The sequence below is a fragment of the Hydractinia symbiolongicarpus genome, chromosome 5 (assembly GCF_029227915.1).
Source record: "Hydractinia symbiolongicarpus strain clone_291-10 chromosome 5, HSymV2.1, whole genome shotgun sequence".
NCBI lineage: Eukaryota > Metazoa > Cnidaria > Hydrozoa > Anthoathecata > Hydractiniidae > Hydractinia > Hydractinia symbiolongicarpus.
Genome location: NC_079879.1, coordinates 24,267,548 through 24,287,725, shown reverse-complemented (window position 1 = coordinate 24,287,725; position 20,178 = coordinate 24,267,548). Strand labels below are relative to the sequence as shown.

The 20,178-nt window shown below is 32.9% G+C and overlaps 5 protein-coding genes across 5 annotated transcripts; 4 read left to right on the top strand and 1 right to left on the bottom strand.

Moving 5' to 3' along the window:
• Positions 1 to 1,253: 1,253 nt before the first annotated feature.
• Positions 1,254 to 8,074, top strand: LOC130645549 (uncharacterized). Its single transcript, XM_057451568.1, has 5 exons — positions 1,254 to 1,575; positions 1,728 to 1,865; positions 7,429 to 7,466; positions 7,628 to 7,739; positions 7,831 to 8,074. The coding sequence occupies exons 1-5, from the start codon at positions 1,383 to 1,385 to the stop codon at positions 7,905 to 7,907; spliced, it is 558 nt and encodes a 185-aa protein (XP_057307551.1). The 5' UTR covers positions 1,254 to 1,382; the 3' UTR covers positions 7,908 to 8,074.
• LOC130645547 (uncharacterized) lies at positions 1,896 to 3,771 on the top strand. The gene is made up of 2 exons (XM_057451564.1): positions 1,896 to 2,780; positions 3,122 to 3,771. The coding sequence occupies exons 1-2, from the start codon at positions 2,186 to 2,188 to the stop codon at positions 3,346 to 3,348; spliced, it is 822 nt and encodes a 273-aa protein (XP_057307547.1). The 5' UTR covers positions 1,896 to 2,185; the 3' UTR covers positions 3,349 to 3,771.
• LOC130645546 (uncharacterized) lies at positions 3,577 to 6,794 on the top strand. Its single transcript, XM_057451563.1, has 2 exons — positions 3,577 to 3,718; positions 3,823 to 6,794. Exon 2 carries the CDS (start codon positions 4,909 to 4,911, stop codon positions 5,944 to 5,946), a length of 1,038 nt encoding a protein of 345 aa, XP_057307546.1. The 5' UTR covers positions 3,577 to 3,718; positions 3,823 to 4,908; the 3' UTR covers positions 5,947 to 6,794.
• Positions 8,075 to 8,598: 524 nt separating the features above from the next.
• Positions 8,599 to 15,357, top strand: LOC130645545 (cAMP and cAMP-inhibited cGMP 3',5'-cyclic phosphodiesterase 10A-like). Its single transcript, XM_057451562.1, has 18 exons — positions 8,599 to 8,681; positions 8,789 to 8,847; positions 9,089 to 9,198; positions 9,326 to 9,377; positions 9,519 to 9,643; positions 9,756 to 9,917; positions 10,207 to 10,262; positions 10,699 to 10,757; positions 11,156 to 11,298; positions 11,958 to 12,047; positions 12,157 to 12,307; positions 12,883 to 13,038; positions 13,455 to 13,505; positions 13,726 to 13,847; positions 14,093 to 14,204; positions 14,275 to 14,349; positions 14,717 to 14,805; positions 15,112 to 15,357. The coding sequence occupies exons 3-18, from the start codon at positions 9,173 to 9,175 to the stop codon at positions 15,269 to 15,271; spliced, it is 1,629 nt and encodes a 542-aa protein (XP_057307545.1). The 5' UTR covers positions 8,599 to 8,681; positions 8,789 to 8,847; positions 9,089 to 9,172; the 3' UTR covers positions 15,272 to 15,357.
• Positions 15,358 to 16,129: 772 nt separating this feature from the next.
• LOC130645548 (F-box only protein 21-like) lies at positions 16,130 to 19,475 on the bottom strand. The gene is made up of 5 exons (XM_057451567.1): positions 19,254 to 19,475; positions 17,086 to 17,365; positions 16,824 to 16,862; positions 16,643 to 16,753; positions 16,130 to 16,283 (listed from the first exon to the last, which is right to left on the bottom strand). The coding sequence occupies exons 1-5, from the start codon at positions 19,364 to 19,366 to the stop codon at positions 16,188 to 16,190; spliced, it is 639 nt and encodes a 212-aa protein (XP_057307550.1). The 5' UTR covers positions 19,367 to 19,475; the 3' UTR covers positions 16,130 to 16,187.
• Between the last annotated feature and the right edge of the window lie 703 nt (positions 19,476 to 20,178).

Below are 20,178 nucleotides of genomic sequence, written 5' to 3'. Positions count from 1 at the left end.
GATTTACTTTGTGCACAAGTTTAAAGAACCTTGAACTTGTTGCAGAAGTGCTTACAGAAAATGTAATGCAGAGTGACAGAAGTTTAATTTTTGTTCTTGCTTTAAATTTTATGAAAAACGAACGGATCTTAATTTCACTTTTTTATATGACGAATTAAAATGTTTTAAATGTCAGTTTTATTTCACCTCATATTTCTGTGAATTGGGTTTACTGCGAATCCTCTGTCTTTTTTCCTATTTCTGCAGCGCAAAAACTAAAATTTTATTTTAATTAACCACATTCCCACGGATTTTCTACCCATATGATACTCTTTTCTTTTTACATGTGAAAATTTTGGTTTTAAAAGAAAACAAAAGACTTCACGTGCAAATAGAAAAAATATTTGTTGTTTGTGAGAGTCAGACAATAGAAAGAATATTATAGTATGGTCCATGTATGAATAGTCACTTTGTTTATTTAATGCATATATAATAATCAAACAGCAGTACTGCAGCATTGCAGCAGGCATAACGTTGTAGCAATCATGCCATCACAGCAATATTTTATTTTGCAGGTGGTTATAGCAGAATTGCTTTGAATGTTTGTCAACAACGCTACTCTGCTATATGCCTGAATAGACAATCACAGAATGGATCACAAAAAATAAGAAATACATTGTCAAACAGAAAAGTAGTTATGCTTTAAAGAAGCTTTATGTCTGCTCTGCATTTAACTTGGATATTGCTGAATGCTAACTGATAGCTGGAATGAGCAATTTGTGTAGACAGTAGGTTGTTCCTGTTGTTTTTGGAGGGATAGGTAATTCAGTAAAAAGTAGCTAGAGAAAATAATTTATATAATTTCCAGCCATTGTCCTGACAGGTTTCACTGTCAAAAAAAAGAAGGATCACAAAAAGGCTGGCAAATACAAATAAAAATCTCCCCCGCCATAATATTTACAGTTACTTGTCAAGAAGATTTTGATGTACATAATGTCAGCCCAATAATTTTTTTAAGAAAGTGTACGCGTTAAAGCAAGTGGGATATAAAAATATATAACGCTACATAGATTAAATCCTTTTTGCTAACAAATGATATTAAACGGTAATTTTTAAAAACAACAACAAATATGGCAGCAATAAATGTAAACATTGGAAATTTGTTGGAAATTATCCCTCTTTTACGGTTTTTGTTTTTGTTTTTTTTGCTATTGTTGTTGGTCTGTTTTGAAATCTATAATTTAAAATAAATTTTTTTCTGAAGATTAAAAACAGTTTTTGTTTAATTTTGGGGCAATACAATTAAAAAAACAATATATATATAAAACTATTGATGTCTTTTTTATTTTGGATATTTAGTTAATATGTATGATTTTATGAGGCATTTGACATAGTGATGTGATATGTCTTGCCCTTCATGTCAAGTTGCTGGACGTCGTTTGCCTTCTTTGCCTCTTGCCTACGTCTCGAAAACAAAGATAAACGTGGGTGTTCAGAACTTGAAAAGGTTTTCATTATCGAATGGAAGGCTGAGCATAAAGCAGATTGATGTAGGTGAATTGAATCCAAGATGTACTTCTGCAGATTCTCTAGAAGGTATATGTGTACTGGTTTATTTTCATAAAACGTATTTTTTTGCTCTTATATGTTTATCATTATTATAGCCCCTGTTATTTTTTTCTTGTTTTTCAAACTCTTTGACACTAAAAAAGTGTTTACTCGAGGTTAACTGTGTTATGTTTTTTCAGAAAATGACCTACAAGGATATCTGTTAGAGAATCCCTACCTTGTGGAAGAATTTGTTATGAAAAATGTCAGCCAAGAACAAATTGAAAGGTGGCTAATCAGAAAATGTAAAATAACTGGAAAGGAAAATGCTAATTCAGGTTATTAACTCTTTTAGGAGCCTTGTTAATACAACGATGTTTTGCTGTAAAGTTCCGATTGGGCTAAACTTTAGAATATCCCCTTCAAATAGTAAATTAAATTTAATACAACCAACGACCAACTTTTGTAAAATCATTAACCAAAATAACGCTATATGCAACGTCTTCAACACTATCACGTTAGCGCCTACGCGTCTTTTAATTCGTTGCTTCGCGCAATGTCACGACATCGTATCCGACGTTAAAAATAACGACCGTTTATTAAAAAAGTCATTCTTGTAACAAACGGCTTCGCGTATCTATCGCCCATATCTTTTATAATGTATTCTTCAAAATCAATTATTAATTCACAACCTGAAGAAGTTTGGGCCGAATTAAACTCAAGATTTATTAATCATGACGTCAAGTATGAAAACGTTCTATCCGAACAATTGTTTACATACCTTAACAATAAAGCAACAGCTGCAGGTACAAACATTGGATATGTTCTTGCTTCCGTAATAACTACAGCTAATTACTTGACCTCTAAAAATCACGGTTCGATCGAAATAAGAAATGGTTATAGCATTAACCTTAACACATTTTTCTTGTTTGTTGGGCAGCCGTCTACAGGAAAGTCGCCCGCTATTAAGATGGCAGTTAATCAACCATTAAAGGCTATTCAAGAAGATACAGACATTATATCTAACACCACCACATCTGGCTTGACAAAGTGCCTCTGTACAAGAAAATGTACATACATTGTTAATGCCGAAATACAGGAGTACTTGTACAAAATATTGAAAAAAAACGATGAGAATTACACTGGGGATATGGAGATTCTATCGAAGATTTTTAGTGGAGAAAATGTGTCTATTCAATTCAGTACTGAAAATAACAGATATATACCTGAAAATTGCGCATTGTGCATATTAGGTAATTATTTTTTATTTATTCTTTTCTCTTTCCTCCTTATGCAACGCATACCGTAAATGACGGATTAAGCGCCCCGTGCTCAATACGCCCCCTGTCGAATAAGTGTCCCGGGGTTAGGGAAATATTTGTAAGTAAGCGCCCCGGAACCTTAATCCGTTATTTACGGTATACGCAGATGCGGTTAGTTGGTTCGTAATCTAACTTTTTAGCTCCTTCCAAAAAGTGAAGCAAAAATATACACCATAAAGGCTGATGAATATACGTTTAAACAAAATCAATTCTTGTGATTACAAAAAGGTTTTTAAAAATATGCACACGTATTAAATTCTTTATTTTTTAAGGTGCTACACAAATAAAAAGCATGGCTTTTATTTTGTCTTTAATGGATAAAGGTAATGGATTTTTGGACCGATTTTTAATTATAACGCCTCGTTCATACCGTCCGATGCCCAAGGAACAACAAATCGCCCAACAATCCTCAACAACAATCGATATTAAGGATATTTATGCCAACTATGTACACATAGATAATACAATATTCTATTTTGAAGAAAATGCGTTAAAGTAAGAAGATTTTTAATAATTTTAAACTTTATACATGACATGATAAATAATCTCTTCTTCCTTTTCTTCAATTCTATTTCCCCCTCTTTATTTTTTTTTTTACCAATTTGTATAGATTGTACGACAACATGGAGACACAGTTTTTGACCGATCTAAACAACGATCTTTTGCACGGCAGACCAACCAGCAAGTCTAAAAAACCAGAGTTAATTCCAAAAGTTGCTGTCGCTCTACACACAGTGGAATACTTTTATAATGCCCTTTTTAATGAAGTTGAATTTACATGTCTACCAGAAGCTATTTCCTTGCAAACATTGGAACGTGCCATAATGTATGTTGAATCAATTGATGAACAGAAAGAATTATTTTACACAGTTAGTCTTTTAAATATTTTATAATTAAGTTACAGCAAATTTGCATTTATTATCTTTTCATAGACATTTATTCATCTCATTTATGACAATATTTTTCGTTTTAGTATATCACAGAATTGGTTAGTACCAGCAAAACACCATCAGTTAAACGTGCCCCAACTTCTGATGAATATAAAAAAGCTGTTTTAATGACACCGGGTGCCTTCGTCACATACAGATCTTTCAAACAAAGTACATCAAAAAGATTTCGCGGTTTACTATCCCAAGAATTTGTTAAGTTTATAGAAAACTTTGTTAACAAAGACATTGGTCGTTTGGTTAGTGTAAGAGCAGTTGGGTCGTCAAAATCATCAAAAGTATTTGTTAAAAAAGAATTTAGGGACTTGCCATCCGAAATAAAAAATTGGTTACAAGAAAGTGAATATGAAACAAAAAGGCTCGCCAAACATCCTGTTTGTATTACGGATCGGATTATCGAGTCTATTAATCTTGAAATTCATTAGCAAAAATTTTTCAAATAATCCTTTTTCTATATCCATAGAATAAGTCGTTCTTACTTATAAAAAAGTTTACAAATTTATCAACACCAAAATATATAGGTTAGCTATAACAAAGTTAATCGGGTTTAAAATTGTAAATTTTAATAAAACTTATTTTACTCGATTGACAAATTGTATACAGATATGCCGAGGCAAAAAATGCTCGAAAAATAACAACAGTTTCTTATAAAAAATTGCTTGTACATGAAAAAGTATAAACACTGTTCGGAAAGTTGCGTAACATTTGAGTTGTGTTCAGCATGTTTTTACTATTATTTGTATTGCTTAAATTTAATCACGTTTTCTTATTTTCTGTATGATTAATATGAGTAATTGTAAAAAAAGTTTCTGAAGACAAGTCATGTGTTTTTGATGAATCTTTTAACACTGCAAGAGTAGCTAAAATTATGCAATGTAGGGAATTCATTAACGTCCCGTTATCTGACATAAGCTTTTCTGTGTATCGCGAATGACAAATACTCTGCCTGAGAAATTACAGTAAGGGACCATAGTAAGTACATTTTCTATTATTTTATAATTATATTACAATTTAACGATTCATTATTCGTTTTTCAAATCTACAAATATTCTTTGATACAATAATTTCAATAACTTGCAAAGAAGTTGATTAATTTCTGATTAAATCATAGCATGGATTACCCACCGTTAAAAAGATTAAGAAGCCGGGGGACACAATGTGGTGTCAATAGTGTTAGTCATGACAAGTCTACGCAATTTGGACCTTCTCATAACAGTTATGATCGTTTTATCCGCTCATCCGATAAAACAGCATTTACAACACACAAATACTTAATCACAAACATCACGAATACCAAAGAGAATGCCTTATCGTGGTGTTTTGATAACAATTTGTTAATCAAACAAAGAAAATGCGATAAATGTAACAATGACATGATCTTGTCTAAGTGCAAAAGTTCAGATGGAATTAGATGGCGTTGCCAAAAGAATGGTCATTTTGTTGAAACGTCAATTCGCAAAGGTAGCTGGTTTGAAAAGTCTAATTTGACGATAGAAGAGGTGATTGAAATGACGTATTGGTGGACCACTGGTATCGATCAAAATCAAATAGCCAAACAAATGTGCATATCAAGTTCTACTGCTGTTGACTGGGATATGTTTTGCCGAGAAACGTGTGAAGTATTACTCTTCCAAAATTCATCAAAGATTGGCGGTAAAGGTGTACGAGTTCAAATTGACGAAAGTAAGTTTGGAAAGCGTAAATACCACAGGGGCCATCGTGTAGATGGACAGTGGGTTTTTGGTGGTATAGAAGAAGAATCGCGAAAGAACTTTCTTGTAGCGGTAGAAAAGAGAGACAGAGAGACGCTGATACCTATAATAAAAAATTGGATCCTGCCTGGTACAACTATAGTTTCAGATTTTTGGAAACCATATGATATTTTAAGTGAATTAGATTTTGAACATTTAAAAGTTAACCACTCAGTTGAATTTGTTAACTGTAACGGAGATCATACAAATAAAATTGAAGGACACTGGAGGCAAGTTAAATCAACATTACCATCATTTGGAGTAAAAAAATCCCACTTTTCATCTTACATGGCGGAATTTATGTGGAGATATGCTAACAAGGATCAAGATTTATTTTCGAAATTCATTTGCGACTTATCTTCTGTGTATTTGTCGGATGAAATTTTCGCATTTTCATAATTTATTTTCGGATTTTTTCAATGGATTCCTAATTTCAATTACAAGATAAAAAGTTTTTCAAAAATTTTGTTGCAATTTTAAAAAAAGCCTTTTTCTTCGTTCTTATTATTTAACTTTAAAGATTTCCATTTGAGTTTAGATACATTTCCACTCAAGAACAGACGGATAGAAGAATTGAAATTTTTCGTTCTGTACAAACTGATATTTGAAATCAATTCGACTGTCCTTGCAGATATATTTTAATCTTGAATTTGACAAGAACAAAAAATATTAACTATAAATTCTATGCGGGAATCCTTTTAAACAATTTATCACCAGGCTATTATTGTGTATTTAATTTGCAGTAAATATGAAATTTTAAAATTTTAAAATGTTTTATCCACCTACTAGGATTTATAGATTTATATAATTATCGTTGGTCGTTGGCCGTTGGCTCGTAACCATTTGTTGCTCGTAACCGTTTCGTTGGTAGTTGGTCGTTGGACCATAACAAATACTTTTTCCTAATTGTCATCGTTGGTCGTTGGTCGTTGGCCGTTGGATGATAACAAATACTTTTTCCTGATTGTCATCGTTGGTCGTTGGTCGTTGGCCGTTGGATGATAACAAATACTTTTTCCTGATTGTCATCGTTGGTCGTTGGTCGTTGGCCATTGGATGATAACAATTACTTTTTCTTGATTGTCATCGTTGGTCGTTGGTCGTTGGCCATTGGATGATAACAAATACTTTTTCTTGATTGTCGTCGTTGGTCGTTGAATGATAACAAATACTTAGATAAATAATTTTAAATAATATGATAGTTGGTCGTTGGTTATTTGCATTACTGTCTTCTGCTGTAAAGGGGAAATTCTAAAACCGCTCCTCCGATTGTAAGCAGTCCCCTATAAAAGAATTTTGCTTATTTAATGAATAGTACTTGCTATTGGGCAGTTAAAAGGAATTAACGTTATACATTTGCACTAAAATCCCTCTTTGAGTTTAATGTTTAGTTGTTTTTTAACCATCCTACCATTTCCCTACCCCAGTTAAAACCAGCATGGGACTTCTATTCGGTCTTACTGCTCCAGGTTTTACTTTTTTGGTCTTGTATATTTTCAAGATTTGCGGTACTTCTTATTCCATCTTTCATTAATCAGGCAACTTGCTCTACAACGGCGTTTTCTGTTCTTTTTTTCTTTCTTTTCTTGTTTAGACACTGCTTCTCTGATAATTACAACGACATAAGTAAAGTTTAGGTTCTGTATGTTTAAAGTTTTCACAAGAGTATACAACAACAAATTCTTCAGTTTTTGTTTCATCTTCTAGTTTTGATAAGACTTGTTCATACTTTACTTACATTTACTTATATTTATTAATTTTAAAATTCTTATCTTCTTTTCTAAGGGAAGGGGCTTCTTAGATTCCACATTGTACTTACTTTTGGATCGCACTTTAGAATATCAGCATACATTCTGCATCTCAATACGTTTTTTCTTCTAGATGAAGAACATAATAGACCATCATTATCAAAATGGAAAGTAAGCATTTACAATATTCATAACCGTACGACAGTTTTCGAATTGGGGAGGCCAATACCTTTTATCAACTGTACTCTCCTCTCCACCAAGTGTCGAAGCTTCTATGTTGATATTTTTTGCTACATAAAGTTATTCCTTCTTTTTTATTACATGTATTATAGTTCTGTGTTCACAAAGACAAAAGAAAACTACTGGATAGTCTAACTGAAGAAATTCATAAAGAGAAAACTAAAAATTCAATTTTATTGGAATTAAGTAAAAATATATGTCAAGGTATACATGTATATAAATAACATACTAATTTTCTTTTTTGTATGTAGAATTTACTCAATGTTAAACATACGGGTACGATTTTATTTTTCAGCTGTTCATGCTAGCCGATTTTCCCTATATTTACTAGATGATTCTGGGAAGGTTAGAACTTCGTTTTTTTACACCTAATTGTTTGAACAGCATAGTATATTTTCAATATAAAGGTCAGAACTTTCTGTTACACTCAAATAATTATTTCTTTTGGAAAGAATACTTTTGTCTGTAAAATCAATAAACGTTTCCCTAATATTTGTAAACGATTATTTTAGTATCTCACAGGCTACTCAGATGGTTTGAGCAGGTATACAATTTACACAGGTTTCTTCTTTGTTCACGTTCAAGTTTTTTTATTAAGAAACTAGTCGTTAGTCGTAGAGGGAATTTGACACCACATATTAAAAGTTTTACATTTCTAGTGAGAGTGCATGTCCAAAGCAAGATATTGAGACAGGTGCTACCATATCTACATATGTAGCTCGTATGAAAGAAATGGTCTTTGTTACAGACATTCTCGGAGTACGTATTAAATACTATTTACTTATAACAAACAAAGTTGTTTTGAGAAATCAAAATTAAATTATGTTAAATTTTATGTTTTAGGATGACAGGTTTCTTTCTGGTACTGGAACCGAGGGTAAATATTTCTTTTGAGTAATTAATATACTGAACACTAAATTTTGGTCGGTGAGTTTGCTTTGTTGTAAAATACAGGAGACTTAACAAAATACAAAAAAGGTAGGAAAAGTGGAACTTCCTATCTTTCCATGGAAAGGTTAGACTTTAAAAATAAAATTAACGGGAATGTAATCGTGATCTAAATTTCTCATTTTTATGTTATTTTTTCAGGTACTGATGGCTCAGTTATATGTTATCCCATCATTCTAAATAACAAAAGGTTATTCGGTGAGCGTGATTTTTCTGTACATTTCTTTAATGGCCTGTATGATTCTATTTACTACAAATGGTGCAAGTATCACCCATAGTGTTGATGTACCTATTACTTTTCTCAGGAGTTGTAGAATTTGTAAGAGATGCAAACGTTTTACCGTTTGGAGAAGAGGATGTGGAGGTGATTTTTAATTATATCTATTTTTAATTGTATTTAAGCCATAGTAAGCCACAAAAGCCTCCTCCATTCCTATTGATACTGCTTTTGATTAAGGCTCCGCAATTAATGCTTTTAGAACTTCCATTTCAACTGCAGGATTGTTTATGACTTTGTGTTCTAAACTGTAAAGACAGATATGCCAGCACATCAACTTCTAAGCCACACGCTCAGAGTCAAAGTTTTTTACTTGTTTTATATTTAGATCACGCGTAGTTATCTTGCATGGGGAACTATTTCAGTACATTATGCGGAACTTGCACAGAGTCTCAACTCTTATGCGAAAATAATGGACTTCACCAACACTTGTACAAGGTAGCGATAATATGTAACTAAAAAATCGATACAAGACTGGTAATAACTTTTTTGATTTGCAAAACTACCATTTCTTTCTTTCAACCGGTGTGTATTCATTTTTGATGTCATGTCAACTTTGTTTTAGAACCTTGCTGAATCCAAACAAATCTATCACCGACATTCAAGAGACCATAATTGTATGTTGTTTTTATTTTATTTATCTATTGTTAACTTTATCCTTTAGTCACTTTGCAAAATTTTGTTTCATGAACTATGGAATTAGATGATTCGTTTGTCGATCCTCAGATTTTACGACTTTAGTTTTTTTTGTGTTACAGGAGTTTGCCAAGACATCAACACAGTCAAGTAATTATACAGTCTTTCAGTTGGATCATGAAACAAATGAATTTCTGTCGACTTTATCAGATCTAAAAGACGAAAATGGCAAAGATATTCAACTTAGGTAATACAATTCAGGTAGCATAATATACAACGTTCTTGGATCATCCAATTATGTCACTGAAAATGTTTTGAATCAAGTAAGATTATACCTTCTACATTATGTGCATTTTTAGAATCTCAAAAAATAAAGGAATACCTGGTCATGTACTAAGGACTGCACAGTTAGTTAGTGTGAAAGATGCGTATGCTGATCCGAACTTTAGCAGAGATACCGATGTGCTCACAAAATATACGACAAAAACAATCTTGGCTTCACCATTATTCGATGATGGGAGGTAAGCCCAAATATGTTTGAGTACTCATAAGTAACATTTCACTTTTGCCTGATCTAAAGAACAGGGGTCAGTGTGGGCAGGGATTTGTGATCATAAAACATTTTAACAGAATGATTTTTAATTTTTTGCAAATTAGGGTTCCTTTTCTTACTAAACTGATTCAGAAAAATAGAAGTCTTCCTATAAGCGATGTATTTAGTTAAAAACATCAGTCCTTTGCCCTTTTTGCCAAGAAAACTAAGTTATCCATACATTCCCTGTTCCTTAATTGTTTCTACTTCTATATTAGGTGTTTTGGTGTGATGCAGTTCTTGAATAAAAGTCATGGTGTGTACACAAAAGAAGGTATTGTCCGGTTATTTTTCACCAACATTCATAGGCAAGAACATTTCTAATCACAATTCAGAAATGATTAAAATGCCTGCAAATCTTTAGGCCGAGCCCCAGCTGGCGTAATAACTGCGCATAAATATCTTTCAACTTATCAGTAGTTGTGCACATCATACAACACCATTTTTTAAAAAGTCTCCCTTTAACAATGCAGATGGTAACTAACTTATCCCATAGAAATCTCTATACCATTGCTTTTAAACTCGATTGTGTATGTTACGTAATCTCGCTGCCTGTCATTTGATTATCTCAAGTGGGCTAATAACATTATTTGAAATGCACTAGAGTGGGTATCCATATTTTACAATAACGATGCCATCATTTTGCAAGTACTCGTCAAACACGAGCTGCGCCTAGAGTTAGTTTTTATGAATATAAATTTTTTTTTCAGATGAGGAAGTAATGCAGCTGTGTACCAATTTCTACAACTTGACCACGCATATTATTCAGGTGAAAGATTATGTTAGAACTACACTAGGCTCCCAATGACTCGATGTACATTTGTGTAGTTTTTTGCTAAATTGTCTTCAACAGCTGTAGCTATGACTTTTATTCTTGTAATTTATAAATGAAGGAAAAACGTGCCTATGTTATCCTTTTACATTTCCTTTTTCTGAGAAAAGTTTTGGGGTATAACCAGCCAAAGGGAAAATTTGTTTCGAGATAATCTTTTTTTACCTGCGACTTGATTTAGTGATGGGTTTTAATCAGGAGTAATAACAGGTTCAAGAAACAGCGGGAAATAGCTCAAGAAAACAAATTTTTGAGTCTTCTGGTCTTTGACTCACCTTTTAATGATCAATGTATTGAGTGGATTTTACAGTTTTGTATTGATGTTATCAACATAGGTCAAGAAAGAAAAGAAAAGAATGTCAAACGAAATCTTGATATTAAAAGAATTGTTAGAATATCATACAAAGTCAAGAAAAAAAGATTTGCGTAAAATTACAGCTCCATCTGCCACCGTTAGCGTTCCTGATGACTTTTACAAGTAAGACATTTTTGTTACAGACTCTTTTTTTGTACAAACTTACAACATATTCGTTAATAATCTCTACATGCAAAACACCAGGCATGAACATAATAAGTTTAAAATATTTCAAAATGTTTTAACCAAATACACTTTTTTGATAAACAAAGCCAAATTTAAAAATCGCCCCCCAAACTCCAAAAATTTTAAGCAATTCCTAAATAATTTACATTGGGCACATAAATAGTCAAATTTTAACAAACTGCTTGGCAAATAATGGGTCAAACAACAAGCAATTTCCATGATGCGAATTAAATTCGCATCATGGAAATTGTTTGATTTAAATTTTAAATCCTACTAAGTATAGTTTGTCGAAGATAAAATTCTTGCAACCTTAACTTGCAGTAAAACATTGAATCTTAAATGCATATTTTTCAAATGTTCTGACTTTAATTATTTTTGACTCATTTTAAAATTCTTTGGAAATAAAAATATATGATCTTGCCCAAGTAAACAACGGCTAATCAATTTTTGAGGCGTTTCGCCCTAATTTCACCTTAAACTATGTTTGGGGTGAATTCCAAAAATTTATTCTTTATAAAAAAAGTGTATACTTTCACTCGCACCCAGTAAGTAAATCGATTTTCTACATCGTTTAATTCCGCCATACACGTTATTAGATTCTCATTCGATTATTACAAGAATTCTAGTCAATTTGGACTGTGGTTTTTAAACATAGCAAAAGATGTAATGGACAAATGTGAAGTAAGGTATGGTACATACCGTCATTTCTTTTTCTCACACTTCTGCACTCCATTATAACCATTTTATTTATATTTTTTCGCAAAAATATATCAGCTATTATTCTATTCTTTGTAGATATTGCAAGAAAGCGTTGATTCGCTTTACTGCGACTGTTAAACGGCACTATCGTGACTTACCGTATCACACATGGGATCATGCTTTTTCTGTTGCTCATTTTATGTATTTGTTGTTGGAGAAAGTGTTTGACAAATTCCCTGTGATTGAAGTAAGCTGTTTTACTAAATTATTTTTTTGAAACATAGAAGTGCTTCATTTTCAACTGTCAATAACATTTTATGTACTTACATATAGGTGAATGTTTATCATAGCACATCCGTATTTCATTCTCAATAGAGAATGAAATACCTATGTGTTCACCTATATGTATACACACCATCCGGATAAACTATCTGAGTTTATCACTAACACATTGCCACACTTAGTCTAGTGGGTTTTTCTGCGGCTCCCAGTTCTAGGGACCGCGGATCGAATCCCGCTCACTCCTTGGCAGTATATTCTTCTTCAATATGGTTGTATGTACTGTTCTAATATACCTGTACTCTCTATTGCCATATCTAAAATATATTGGTAGTTCTTTTCGCTGGTTTCATTTTTTAATATCGCTTGTTGACTTGGTAGACTACAGGCAAACACCATCTATGCATTGCCAGATCGAAACTGGTGTCTTTTACTCTACAACTAAAAAGGTTTTACAGCTTTGCAGATACAGAGGCTAGCGCACATAGAAATTTATAGATCCTTCTGAAAAGCAGTGTATTATGGTTGAAAAATTGTTTTTAGAAAGTTGCATTGATTTTCGCGTGTATTTGTCATGATCTCGACCATCGCGCACGTAACAATGCTTTCATGCAGAATACTGATCATCCGATATCTCGTCTCTATGGCGAATCTTTAATGGAGAATCACCACTTTTACATGTGCAAGTATATATTTCAGGTAGCTAAAAAGTTTTATTTATTTGTGTATTTTTATCTTTTTAAAATCACAACTTTTTATATAGAATTTTATTGCTCCATTTTATTTGTATGTTATTGAGTTATACAGTGAGCTGTCAATATAACGCCCACCCTGATAACACGACTTGACGAAACAATCTTTTTCCATAAGAAACTCCTGTAAAAGCACCTGTGTAACGAGCTTCCGCTTCATTAAACTTTCTTCTGTCCCTTCCAGTTCTGTAATATCAAGACTTTGCTGTAATTTACTTTCTTGTCCTCGAAAAGTCAATTTCCTCATCTCTTTTATAATTCCACTATTTTATCCATGTTATCCTGATAAAGATGTATGTGAAATCTCTTGTACTTGAAATGGTTTGAGTAATGAATTTAAGGAATCCTTTTTTCGCATTTCAGAGAAAAGAATGCCAATTTCTTTTGGGTTTAGATGAAGAACAAGAAAAAGAGGTAAGAAAACGATCCGGACGTTTGTCTAGTTTGGCGTATCCCATAATTTTAATTATTTTATCCTGTTATCCAGTGTGCAATCATTAAAAAGTTTAGAACAAAATAGTTATTACAACATTGAGTTCATTTGGGGGAGAAGGTTCCTTTAAACGACTGAAAGAAAAACAAATGGTTCTTTTAGCATATTTGTTATTATTTTCTGTTTTTTCTCTCTTAAAAGTTCTTTGCAGTGATGAAGAGCGCTATAATTGCTACCGATTTGCTTAAAAGCTTCAAATATAGAGATGACTTGAAAGAAATTGTCGATTCAAAATCTTTTGTTTGGGAGAGCGTAGAACACAGGTATGCATGCTTCACTTGTAAGCCACATTTTGTTTTGACTAACAAAAAAATTAAATCATAAACTGTAACTGATTGATTTTTTGCTAAATTAGCTATAAGCTATAGTTGTCTATAAAACATAAATACTAAGTCAATGAGGTAATTTAAGGAACCTTTAAATAAGTACAACTCTCGATTACGCACCAAACAGTCCGAAACAAAAAGGTTTTTTTTGGGTGTAGTTGCTCGAATATTTATTATTTTAGATCACTTGCTACATGTATTATGATGACTGTGAGTGACCTGTGCGCATCGTGTAAACCCTGGGAAATTCACAAGTTTTCATCAACCAAAGTATTTAAAGAATTTTATGATCAGGTGAACATCTCATATTGTGTCAATTATAACTAAGAGTGATTTTTAAGACTAACGAAGTGAATGTTTTTAGGCTGACGAAGAAGTTTCGTTGGGAATGACTCCTCTCGCTATGTTCATGAATAAAGATGAAATCGCATTAAATCAAGTAAAAAAAATTACATTGCAGTTTCTATAAAATGGTCTATAAAATAAAAGTTGCAGTGTGCTAGAATCAACCACATCTCCAGCGCATTTTACTACACAGACTCCCAACACAAACTATCCTCTTACTCTCTAATACATATCGATGATATATCAATAATATATCGATTATATATCGATTTTTCTTTTAAATGTAACAAACATTTCGCATTGTTGAGTTCGTCTGACTTTTCCTTTTGAACTCTTGTTTTACCTCGACCAACACCACTATAATTAAATATTTAAAACCGCCGGCGAAAAATCCCAATCGCCCTGAGTAGCTAATGACGAAAGTCAAATCTGTAGTTTTTATTTTACAATTTTGTACATAGATTGGCTTCCTAAACGGAATTGTGAAACCATGTGTTCAAGTTCTAGTTCCAGTAATACCAGCCATGGTTGAGATTGAGGAACAAATTCAGTACGTACCTGAAATTTTAAATGTTAAAAATTGACGTCAAATTCTCTAAATCCTCGGCAGTAATTCACGTGTTAGCAAAAACCAAAAAACAACCCGCTGTTAATTTTTCCATATTTTTGTGCTGATTTTTTCGGCTATTTATTGCGAAAATACTTCATGAGAAGCCGAGCAAACAATTGGACAAACATGTATTTCCCGTGTCTTAATAGTTATCAGACGTGCGATGCTTTCCTCGTTGCATGTGATTCAGGTGATATTTAAAATGGGTTGCATTTAAATGAAACTAAATTCAATTCTGCTTTTCAGGTGTAGTAGCAATCGTTGGGAAGAGAAAGTCAAAACAGAAAAAAACACAGAAGACTTAGAAAGTTTGGTAACTCCTGGCAACACACTGCAGGAAAATAGCATCTCGTTCGTTCGCTACAATTGCTCTGGAGATACTAGTCAGCAGCGCTCAAAAAAGTAACTGGTTTTATAAATTGTATTAATGTATGTAAAAGTTGTATATATGTATTATAAATACTTGTAAATTGTAAAAAAAAGGTAATTAAACTCGTGTTTTTCGCAATAGTAACTTTACAATAGACTCTCGCAGGAATTATTGCACGCCTTAAAAAGCTGGAAATATAAGAATGTTTGAAAATCTTAGGCTTCACAATCAGGAAAAAATTCCTGAGTTTATGCAGACGTTTTGCAGATGTCGTTTTTAAACGATATGCGATATGAACATTGGCTAGCATTTTTAAACAGATATTTATTTGAACAGATTTATTAGTTTTATTTGTAAAGTTGTTGTTTTGGGGTATTCTGTCTATAGAACATACACTCGAAAACACCATTTTTCTGTAAATCAGGCTCACAAACTTTAAGGCAGAAAGTTCCAAAGAAAAACCCCCGAAAAAAAGGTGTAAACTTTGCGAGAAGTAATTATTTATTTTTTTAATTTTGAGAAACAACTTTTGCGAGAGAATTTCTTCAGTCACTTCTTTTACGTCACTACCTTTATCGTGTCCCAGACCTTTGGGAGAGTGAGGAGTTCTGGAACTTATCTCGTTTTAGCGTGCAAGAAATTAAAGATAGGGATGCTTATCGTAAAAAAGGACATAAATGCATGCGAAAAATTTATCTTTTATAAGTTTAAAAACTTTTTATATTTTGCCAGTTTTTTGAGCTTTATAACACTGCAGAGAACTGCTTTTTACTAAATCATATGCTTATTTCTGTATAAACTTTCAGTAATCCGGTCCTACATAAAAACGTTTTTTCCTGTCTAGGTTACGCTTTACTTACACACTGTGTACAGGGAGCATAAAAAGACGTATAGTTTTTCTATATCTAAAAAAAGTAACTCAATTTAACAAATATACAAATAACAACTGAAATCAGTCCAAAGGATAAAGTTCTTTTAACCAGGGTCTTGGCACGTACTGCGAACCACCGTACGACTGGAAATATTCGTCTATGTCTGGATGTTCAATCTGAAGAGAATTTTAATAGTAAAGTAAAATGATCGACAAACACACCACCATGGCGAGTCATTCGTCGCGAGCGAGTTATACTTTGTGATTGAGAGGTTACTTCAAAGGGATTCATCTATATGAACTTAAAGCTTTTTCTTAAACGCTCTTCAACAACAGCCCTGTCAATGCTTTATATATTTACTTTTCAACTTCACCAAATTTAGCATTCCCAGTAGTAGTATCTATAATATGTTTCTTATAACCACGTGGTGGGTTATTGGAAAGGAAAACGTCTTGTTCTCAAAAAATATTGCTATCCTGCGCTAAATTTGGTTTTTTTAGTAGCGACTCTGAATGATGGCAGGTAAAATTCGTACCTTAGTATCTGAGATGACTTCCATGTTTTCTTCGACAACGTATGTCGTTTGAACATCTGTTCGGTCACGTGTGTCCACAAGAATGGAATAATTTGGTTGATAACGCCATGTCTTGTAAAAACATAAATAATAGAACATCATAAAGTTTTTAGGTATTAAAAAAAACCCGAAAAAAACTTACCGGATCGAAATGATTCACTTGTATCCATTGATCAGGAGCCTAAATGAAGCTTTAGTTCATTAAAGAAAAGAATCGAAAAAGAATATCGCAACATCAAAAGAAGTCATATATATTATGATAAATAATCAAACGATAAAAATTTTTAATTTCAAGAACAACTAGTTCTATAAATTTTTACAAAATTTGCAGATATTTAAAAATATGAAAAATAACATAATATACAAGAAATAAGAAACTTAATTAGTATGAAAGGAATAAGTACCTTCGTTCTATAATCCCATCCAACTATGACACCTCTATATCCAAATCTTTTGTGTTTTATAACTTGCCCAATTCTATATTTCACTTTGTCACGATGTTTTCTTGGTTCAGGTGAGCCAGAAAAATATCCATTTGGTTCAGCAAAATGCATAACTTCCTTAGCTGGACATTCCCCTTGATCAGTGGCATATAAAATTCGCTCTTTCAATCCACTCACATAAATTTTCCATTCAGTAAGATTACAAATTTTCCAAAACATGTTTACTCCATCAGCAAAAAAGCTAAAAATAATGGAATGATATACATTAAATACAGAGACACATAGGAAATAATAACATTAATAGTAATAAATAATTTTAGTGGAATGCTGAGAAAAATCGCTTTGCTTTTAGACAGCAATTACAATTCTTTCTACTGGGGGCCACTGAAAAAGCTTTTCAGAAATTGAAAACATGGTATATAAATAATTATTTCTGAAATAGAATAAAACTTTTCCCAACAAAATCTACTAAGATTTTGTCCAGTTCAAGTATATTTCGGAAAAGTCAGACCATTGTGGGTCAGATCCTTATTTGCACAAATAATGAAAAAAATGGAAATATGAAACATATATGGACAGTGGACCTGTGATAATTTCTCTAAACCTAAAAGACCACCTTTAAAACATTGTGGGAAAAGAAGATAATATGACAATAAGATCTTACCAAATAAATAATCTGTATGTTGTATTTGGCTACAACAGAGTTCACGCCTCCTTAAAGTCTTTTCAAAACTTTTTAAATTCTGCTAAAAGTTGATTTTTTGACTACTCACATTAATTTTGAAACCTGTTGCAAAATGCATAGAAATGATACATTTGCACAGCATTTTATTTTTTTTACTCGTGACACACCTTTAAAACCATCAAATATTTCAGGTTCTTTTGCAAGTTTATAAAAATTTCCTGAAAATTTTCTTAATTCTTTCATGAAAACGCTGTGAAGTTCTCAAAAATAGTAGAGAATTATCATTAAAAGTCCTTAAATATCCTTAAACTTGACTTCATAAAAAAACTCACAACATACACTAATTCCGTGGCACTACAGATTTAACTGTTCATTAGATATGTATATGTATGGTTATTTAGTTAAATAACGATTTATGTATTTTATGATGCAATTTAAGAACATGCATCTGTGGATTGTTGTTAGAAAAGCTGTTAGAAGTGGCCAATGAGATTTAAATGTGAACTCTTATATTTTAGTCACATTTTCTGTAAAAGGCTGTAAAGTAACTTCTTTTGTCGCTTGTGCTATTATTTTAAATGGGGTTCACCTCAAACTAGTTTTAGAATCCTTTAATTCCAATACCTTTTCGAATCTACTTCTAAAATTTTGATAAAAAAAGGTAAAGTCAGTTGACTCAACGCCAAATTTTTATGTCAGTATGAACCTATGGATATATAGGTCCTGTGGACGAAGTTAAGCACGTATTATCTTGTATCCATATGTCACATAGGCGAACGTCACAAATATTTGGTGTTAGAGTCATTTGAGCACCAAAAATAGAGTTGGTCGGTCGGCGGATGATAACTCAAAAATTCAAAAAATTGTATCCAACCATCCAGCCATTAATGCGCGTCATTAAATTGCTGATATTTAATGATTTTTTAACTTTGGCACCCTGTTTAAATAGAGTTTCCGTGCGCAGTTAGTTCTCAGAACCCTTTTCGCATTTTAGAAGTGAAACACAACAATACTGGGCTGGGTAATGGCTGTGTCATTTTAGTTTTTCCAACTCAGTAAATTAAAAATTTTGATCAAAAATTAGGGTCGGTCGGGTGACTCTAACACCAAATATTTGTGACGTCCGCCTTACTGAAACTTAGTGTTGCATGCAGATTTGATCAGCAAGCTATAGCTAACCAGATAATTGACAGAAAGCAGATTGAAGGTTTTCTGCATGTGTTTTTGAATACGTTGGATGGACAAGAAACTGCGACGTTATTTTCCTGGCCTAGAGGCGGAATACACTTGAAAGTATAGAGGATAAATGTGAATGTGCAGGATTGGCTGCTTGCATGATTTTAATGAGGGGCGTGTAGTTGGATGACTAAACAAATCAAAGTGTTGTTATATCTTAAATAGACAACAGCACAAAGCAAACATAAAATAATGAAAGTATTTTTACCTTCTTGTCAGGTATTCTCTGTCGGCAGCCTGGGGCGTCATCCATTTTGAGATTATGTACTGCGCCGGGACTGCAAGTAATAACAACGCTAACTGTAATCCTGGTCGAGGCATACTGTGATGATATGGAGGGTTTGCATGTTTTGTACAATATGTACCACCGTTTACATTTCTGTTTGAAGAAACAGTAGCGCGAATACGTGTAGCTTGTTTACAATTTGTTTTCAGCCACTTGATTTGCACGACGACGTAATTGAAAATCACTTAAATCGACCTGGATTGGCGAGGCTAGCATTTAGGAGCAAGGTGGACATTCACTTTCGATTTTTCGAACAACCTTGTCCTCAGGGTCAAAAATTGCAACTCGTAAGAGAAGAAAGGAGAAAACGCTACAGCTACGCTTTTTGTTGGGTTGCGCAGGGCTTTTGCTGAATTTTTGCACTCATTTTATGCCTTTTATCCAGCAAATAGATACTACTGGTGCATTTATTTAATATAAGGACTGTAGTTAAAAATTTAGAATGAGGTAGCTGTATAGCAACTCCAATTCTAGCCTTCAACGCGTCACAGATTTCACCTTAGGTTGACCATGTCAAACAAACAACCTAAAACCACGGGATTCGTATGTAAAAAACTAAATAAAAGCAAAAAATGAAAGCAAAAGAAGAAAAATGTCATATAAAATAAAAGTGGTCATCTGCGACCTCGTCCCCAGGGTCTTGTAGTCCCTGAGCCGTTTTTACGGAGTTCATCATCAAGGCAACGAGGTTGGGTCATCTGTTGGACAAATGTCAAACGGTGCAACGTGTAATGTGCGATGGAAAGAAAGTCTCAAATTAATTTTACTGCTGTCAAACTCACGAGGGTCATTGCTAAACTTCGACATTTTGATCCACTAATCGTCCTACTGTCAGACTAATTTTAAT

Excerpts from the sequence above, each read along its gene's own strand:
- LOC130645549 (XM_057451568.1), top strand. The coding sequence starts at position 1,383 with ATGTCTTGCCCTTCATGTCAAGTTGCTGGACGTCGTTTGCCTTCTTTG. Across the intron at positions 7,467-7,627 it reads CATCATTATCAAAATGGAAA|TTCTGTGTTCACAAAGACAA; the intron begins GTAAGCATTTAC and ends CATGTATTATAG. Across the intron at positions 7,740-7,830 it reads AAGTAAAAATATATGTCAAG|CTGTTCATGCTAGCCGATTT; the intron begins GTATACATGTAT and ends TTTATTTTTCAG.
- LOC130645547 (XM_057451564.1), top strand. The coding sequence starts at position 2,186 with ATGTATTCTTCAAAATCAATTATTAATTCACAACCTGAAGAAGTTTGG. Across the intron at positions 2,781-3,121 it reads TTGCGCATTGTGCATATTAG|GTGCTACACAAATAAAAAGC; the intron begins GTAATTATTTTT and ends TTATTTTTTAAG.
- LOC130645546 (XM_057451563.1), top strand. The coding sequence starts at position 4,909 with ATGGATTACCCACCGTTAAAAAGATTAAGAAGCCGGGGGACACAATGT.
- LOC130645545 (XM_057451562.1), top strand. The coding sequence starts at position 9,173 with ATGGACTTCACCAACACTTGTACAAG. Across the intron at positions 9,199-9,325 it reads TTCACCAACACTTGTACAAG|AACCTTGCTGAATCCAAACA; the intron begins GTAGCGATAATA and ends ACTTTGTTTTAG. Across the intron at positions 12,308-12,882 it reads ACAAATTCCCTGTGATTGAA|AAAGTTGCATTGATTTTCGC; the intron begins GTAAGCTGTTTT and ends AATTGTTTTTAG.
- LOC130645548 (XM_057451567.1), bottom strand. The coding sequence starts at position 19,366 with ATGCCTCGACCAGGATTACAGTTAGCGTTGTTATTACTTGCAGTCCCG. Across the intron at positions 17,366-19,253 it reads AGAGAATACCTGACAAGAAG|CTTTTTTGCTGATGGAGTAA; the intron begins GTAAAAATACTT and ends CATTATTTTTAG. Across the intron at positions 16,863-17,085 it reads GATGGGATTATAGAACGAAG|GCTCCTGATCAATGGATACA; the intron begins GTACTTATTCCT and ends AGCTTCATTTAG.